Source organism: Rutilus rutilus, assembly GCF_951802725.1.
Source record: "Rutilus rutilus genome assembly, chromosome: 22".
NCBI classification, from domain to species: domain Eukaryota; kingdom Metazoa; phylum Chordata; class Actinopteri; order Cypriniformes; family Leuciscidae; genus Rutilus; species Rutilus rutilus.
This window is the reverse complement of record NC_140227.1, coordinates 563,611-570,000: the sequence shown is the minus strand read 5'-3', so window position 1 is coordinate 570,000 and position 6,390 is coordinate 563,611. Positions and strand designations below refer to the sequence as shown.

Here is a 6,390-nt window from a genome sequence, read left to right as displayed (position 1 = left end):
ACTTTTACTGGGAACATCAGACATCTGGCATTATCAGGACACACACATATTCCCATTATTATACATTATATTCAACATTATATATAGTAGTGTAATGTAGTTCTGACTCTAAAACTCTGTAAACTTACATTTTTCCTCTCACTGTAATTTTCATTTTGGGTGATCTATACACAACACATATTGATGCATTTTTGTATTGCGATATATTGTGACAGCTCTAATAAATGAGCATTAGCCTGAACTGGTGTCTTCATTTCTCTCCAGCATCATCGTGACGGCGTTCCTGGGCACCTCCATCATCTTCGGCTGCTTCACACTGAGCGCGCTCTACGCCCAGCGCAGGAGTTACCTGTTCCTGGGAGGTGAGCGCTCACACACACACACACACACACACACACACACACACACACGGCTCAACTGATCACACACACACACACACACACACACACACACACACACACACACACACACACACACGGCTCTGCTGATCTGACCTGTGCTCTCCTGTTCTTCTAGGCACTCTGATGTCAGGCCTGACCGTTCTCCTGCTCGTCTCCGTCGTCAACATGTTCTTCGCCTCAGCTTTAGTCTTTAAGGTGCGTGATTGGCCATGTGAAGGGAGCAGGTGTCCAGGGTGTGTGTGTAACAGTTGTGGTGTGTTTCAGGCTCATCTGTATCTGGGTCTGGTCGTCATGTGTGGGTTTGTGCTGTTCGACACTCAGCTCATCATCGAGAAGGCAGAGATGGGAGACAAAGACTACATCTGGTAAGAGTTTTACTCTGTTTACCAGTGTATTAATAACAGCAGCACTTCTCAATAAGGTTCATTAGTGAACATGAACTAAGAATGAACAATATTTCTTCAGCATTTATTACTCTTAGTTAATATTAATTACAACATTTAATAATACATGATTAAAATCTAAGGTTGTGTTTGTTAACATTAGTGAATGCACTGTGAACTAACATGAACAAACAATGAACGGCTGGATTTTTATTAACTAACATTAATAAAGATTAATAAATACTGTAACAAATGTTTTGCTCATTGTTAGTTCATTTTAGTGAATACATTAATGTTAACTAATGAACCTTATTGTAAAATGTTACCAATAATTGTTTTCATATAATGGCAGATATTACATGCAGGGCCTGAATTTCGTTTTTTAAACTGGGGGGATTCCCCCCTTACATGGGTCACATGGGGGATCTAAAGATTATTGGGGGGGAGAATAACTTTTGATGCATCTGTCTAATTTAATCATCTTCATTTATTAATATCTACAGATTTGTATGCATGAATTGTGCATTTCCAGTTCTCAGAACAGTTAATAACAAAACAAACAAATGTATCCTTTGACTGCTTCACCTCTGAGATGTTTGTGTGGATCTTCGGTTTGCCTGCTTGTCGGCCTTTCGTTGTCGGACACTTTTTTCCTTTGGATCGTGATCTGCGTTATCCGAACTTGTCTTTCGCTTCAGCCAGCGGTCCATGTTTAAACTGCGCTAACCGAACATTGTCTGTGGCCGTGTTTGTGCGCGCGGGAAATATGCTGCGCATAACTATAGAAAACAAGGAGAAACGCGCAGTCACATGCTCAAACAATCAACAGCGTCGCTCTAGAGGTGTAAAAACAAGTGGAAGCGTGGGCGCTGCTCTCTCCTTTCCACAAGCGCTAGCTCTCCCGTGGCGTCTGTCATTGCTATGCAACCATGAACTGCGCTCTCCATGATGACAAGGAAGTATCAGCAAAAGATTAATTGATTTCTAGCCCTTGCATTAGCTTTACTACTAGATTTATTTATGGAGATGAAAAATAATTAGGCGCCCTGTACAGCTATGATCAGCTGTTCGGCCGAGCGTTCAGTGTTGTTACGCTGCGAGCTGATCAGCTGGTCCGTTGCTGCCGCGCTCTATCACTCGCACACCATAAAGAGCTAAATGGTTTTTAATGTTTCAATTTCGTGATTAAAATGGCATAATTTGGAAGAGGATAATTTCTTCACAAACAGCTCATTATGACTCAATGTAGGAATGCTGCACCTACACTCGATAGTGTGAATAAGATCAGTGCACTGACAGCGATGTGATCCGTCTACGGCCAGGGCTCAGCAGGAGACAGGGATGCCGGTCCAGCGCTGATCGAGGAATTAAATTAGAAAATAAAAGACAGTTTGACATCTTTTTTCTCACATCTGTGAATTTATTTTTTAATCATTTGCTCTGAGATGAAGCGAATATATTTGTGTGTGAATTTCTCGCACTATAAAAGCTAACCTTGCGGGAATGGATTAAATTATGCGCAATCCCCACATTCCCGCACCGAAATTCAAGCCCTGTACATGTGTGGGTAAAGTTAAAAGTGGTTGTTTATGCTAGTTTATGAAAGATAATTCCTTTTGCTGAACCCATAGATTGAAAAATCATTTCAACCTCAATCATACACAGTCATTTTTCATATTTCATAGTGTCGTCACTTTTCTCAGAGACGACACTAGGCAGATTATTGCTGAAGTGAAAAAAGTTTGAAAAAGTGAACTTAAAAAAAGTTACAGAATTTTGTTTGTTGTCATGAAAAATGCACAAAAATACTATTTAAAATTTTGATATGAAATTTATATTTTCAAAAACACATTTTACTCTAAAACTGCAAAAAATCAAAGTCATAAACCTAAACAAGTTGTGTTAAAAATGTGAGGCTGATATCTGCTAATGATCTTCAGTGAGATGTTGTTCGGCTGCAGTTCCAGACGCTTCCACTAGAGGAACTTCCTCTCATTCATTTCCAATGCCGCAGGAGCACAAGTGACGATTTATTATTAGTTTTATTAGTCTATTGCTTTTTGTGTGTGTGTGTGTGTGTTCACACAGCAAGTGCTAAAACCTTTACTAAGTTTCGTACCATTCCAATGAGGAAAAAAAATAAAATAACGAAACGTAAAAATGTTTGGTCAGAAGTGACCGAGAGCACCAGACCACAGTGTCGGAGTCTCTTCAGCTTCTGCTATAAAGCGTCTCAGTGTCTCATGTTTTCACTCGCGTCTGAACCTCGACGACTAACCTGAAGAAATAAACCGGAGAAGATTTACTCCTCGAAGGAGGCGGAGCCTCAGAGCCACACCCACATATTACATCATCACCACTGACCAATGGGAGTTTACCAGCCGGAGTGTATCGTGGCCTTTAATCTTTTCAGCGAAGATGTTCATGTTTACTGCACGCTTTCTGCTCACAGTGTGTGTGTGTAAACTGGGTCAGTATAGACGCCAAAGTTGAAACTTATATCCAACATGGGCTGATAAATACCCTGCATCAGCCTATACTGATAAATGAAGGAAACGAGGAACGCATCCCTAGTTTATATTAGTATTTTAAAAGAAACCAAATCCATTGTTTAATGAACCAGCCACAATAAAGTTGTACATAATGAGAAAGGAAGGAAACCGGGAATGAATATGACTGTGTTTTGTGTTTTGTCAATGAAGGCATTGTGTCGACCTCTTCCTGGACTTTGTGACCATCTTCAGAAAGCTTGTGATCATCCTCTCTATGAACGAGAAGGTATTTCACACATCATAACTGTCCATCAGCGTCGTTGCCTCCATCTGTCTTAGTCCATACTGACTTCACTGTGTTTGTGTAGGAAAAGAAGAAGGAGAAGAAGTAATGTCCCGAAGAGAGGACACATCTGTGAGCTGAACACGTCTGCAGCTTCATTGTGAATCTGATTAGTTTGATTACATTAATGTGATTTGATATGGTGTCTTAACTTTATTTTTGAGAATTGTTCCTGGGCTTTGATATGTTGTCAGGATAGTGATCTAATGTGGTTTGACTGTAGATTTTGAAGTCTTATTTAAAAGCTTAATTTCTTTGACTTGCTGCAGGATTTAACGTTCTGTGGAAAAGGAATCTCATGAAACATTCTGAAGATGATCTGATTTAATATTGTACACACAATAGAAAGTGACTTTCTTACCCACGCTCTGAACAATATCAAATCATTAACACCTTAACATGGTTGTGCTCCGCTAAACTGCTCTTGTGGTGTTTGCATTATTTCATTCTTTTCTTTTCTTTATTGCCAATGTCAGACTAGAGTTTTGTAGCTGCTGTTAATGCCAATTTTATTTAGATTCAAGGCTACCATTGTTAATGCATTTATCATTGAGATCACAGATGAGATTTTTTTAATTTTATTCATGAATATTGTGCATCTTAAGTCAATAAACGATGCCACAGATTGCATTTGTGTTCGTGAGTGGTGTCTGATATATTAATCCTATATTTACATCCAGCATGTGCCGTTCTGCTGGGTTTCTATTCTTTTTTTAATGAAGTGAATTAGTTAGCGAGTGAACGAGGGGGAGGGGAGTTAGCGAGTGAACGAGGCGGAGGGGAGTTAGCGAGGTGAACGAGGCGGAGGGGAGTTAGCGAGTGAACGAGGGGGAGGGAAGTTAGCGAGTGAACGAGGTGGAGGGGAGTTAGCGAGTGAACGAGGCGGAGGGGAGTTAGCGAAGTGAACGAGGGGGAGGGAAGTTAGCGAGTGAACGAGGGGGAGGGAAGTTAGCGAAGTGAACGAGGGGGAGGGGAGTTAGCGAGTGGCGGAGGGGAGTTAGCGAGTGGCGGAGGGGAGTTAGCGAGTGGCGGAGGGGAGTTAGCGAGGTGAACGAGGCGGAGGGGAGTTAGCGAGTGAACGAGGCGGAGGGGAGTTAGCGAGTGAACGAGGCGGAGGGGAGTTAGCGAGTGGCGGAGGGGAGTTAGCGAAGTGAACGAGGCGGAGGGGAGTTAGCGAGTGAACGAGGCGGAGGGGAGTTAGCGAGTGGCGGAGGGGAGTTAGCGAAGTGAACGAGGCGGAGGGAAGTTAGCGAGTGAACGAGGCGGAGGGGAGTTAGCGAAGTGAACGAGGCGGAGGGGAGTTAGCGAGTGAACAAGGCGGAGGGGAGTTAGCGAGTGAACGAGGCGGAGGGAAGTTAGCAAGTGGCGGAGGGAAGTTAGCGAGTGAACGAGGCGGAGGGGAGTTAGCGAGTGGCGGAGGGGAGTTAGCGAGTGAACGAGGCGGAGGGAAGTTAGCGAGTGAACGAGGCGGAGGGGAGTTAGCGAGTGAACGAGGCGGAGGGGAGTTAGCGAGTGAACGAGGCGGAGGGAAGTTAGCGAAGTGAACGAGGCGGAGGGGAGTTAGCGAGTGGCGGAGGGGAGTTAGCGAGTGGCGGAGGGGAGTTAGCGAGTGAACGAGGCGGAGGGAAGTTAGCGAAGTGAACGAGGCGGAGGGGAGTTAGCGAGTGGCGGAGGGGAGTTAGCGAGTGAACGAGGGGGAGGGAAGTTAGCGAGTGAACGAGGCGGAGGGGAGTTAGCGAGTGAACGAGGCGGAGGGGAGTTAGCGAGTGGCGGAGGGGAGTTAGCGAGTGAACGAGGCGGAGGGAAGTTAGCGAAGTGAACGAGGCGGAGGGGAGTTAGCGAGTGGCGGAGGGGAGTTAGCGAGTGGCGGAGGGGAGTTAGCGAGTGAACGAGGTGGAGGGGAGTTAGCGAGTGAACGAGGCGGAGGGGAGTTAGCGAGTGGCGGAGGGGAGTTAGCGAGTGAACGAGGCGGAGGGAAGTTAGCAAGTGGCGGAGGGAAGTTAGCGAGTGAACGAGGCGGAGGGGAGTTAGCGAGTGGCAGAGGGGAGTTAGCGAGTGAACGAGGCGGAGGGAAGTTAGCGAGTGGCGGAGGGAAGTTAGCGAGTGAACGAGGCGGAGGGGAGTTAGCGAGTGAACGAGGCGGAGGGGAGTTAGCGAGTGGCGGAGGGGAGTTAGCGAAGTGAACGAGGCGGAGGGAAGTTAGCAAGTGGCGGAGGGAAGTTAGCGAGTGAACGAGGCGGAGGGGAGTTAGCGAGTGGCGGAGGGGAGTTAGCGAGTGAACGAGGCGGAGGGGAGTTAGCGAGTGAACGAGGCGGAGGGAAGTTAGCGAGTGAACGAGGCGGAGGGGAGTTAGCGAGTGAACGAGGCGGAGGGGAGTTAGCGAGTGGCGGAGGGGAGTTAGCGAGTGAACGAGGCGGAGGGAAGTTAGCAAGTGGCGGAGGGGAGTTAGCGAAGTGAACGAGGCGGAGGGGAGTTAGCGAGTGAACGAGGCGGAGGGGAGTTAGCGAGTGAACGAGGCGGAGGGAAGTTAGCGAGTGAACGAGGCGGAGGGGAGTTAGCGAGTGGCGGAGGGAAGTTAGCGAGTGAACGAGGCGGAGGGGAGTTAGCGAGTGGCGGAGGGGAGTTAGCAAGTGCCGGAGGGAAGTTAGCGAGTGAACGAGGCGGAGGGGAGTTAGCGAGTGGCGGAGGGGAGTTAGCGAGTGAACGAGGCGGAGGGGAGTTAGCGAGTGAACGAGGCGGAGGGGAGTTAGCGAGTGAACGAGGCGGAGGGG

The 6,390-nt window shown here is 46.7% G+C and overlaps 1 protein-coding gene across 2 annotated transcripts in view; it reads left to right on the top strand.

Moving 5' to 3' along the window:
* tegt (testis enhanced gene transcript (BAX inhibitor 1)) overlaps window positions 1-4,249 on the top strand; it is a 12,725-nt gene extending 8,476 nt beyond the window's left edge. For both annotated transcript variants that reach the window (XM_084395410.1, XM_084395411.1), the window contains exons 6-10: window positions 265-362; window positions 517-596; window positions 666-766; window positions 3,487-3,562; window positions 3,645-4,249. In XM_084395410.1, the coding sequence (XP_084251536.1) occupies window positions 265-362; window positions 517-596; window positions 666-766; window positions 3,487-3,562; window positions 3,645-3,668 (379 nt within the window). In that variant the 3' untranslated portion in view covers window positions 3,669-4,249. The remainder of the gene's footprint in view (window positions 1-264; window positions 363-516; window positions 597-665; window positions 767-3,486; window positions 3,563-3,644) is intronic.
* Window positions 4,250-6,390: the final 2,141 nt, after the last annotated feature.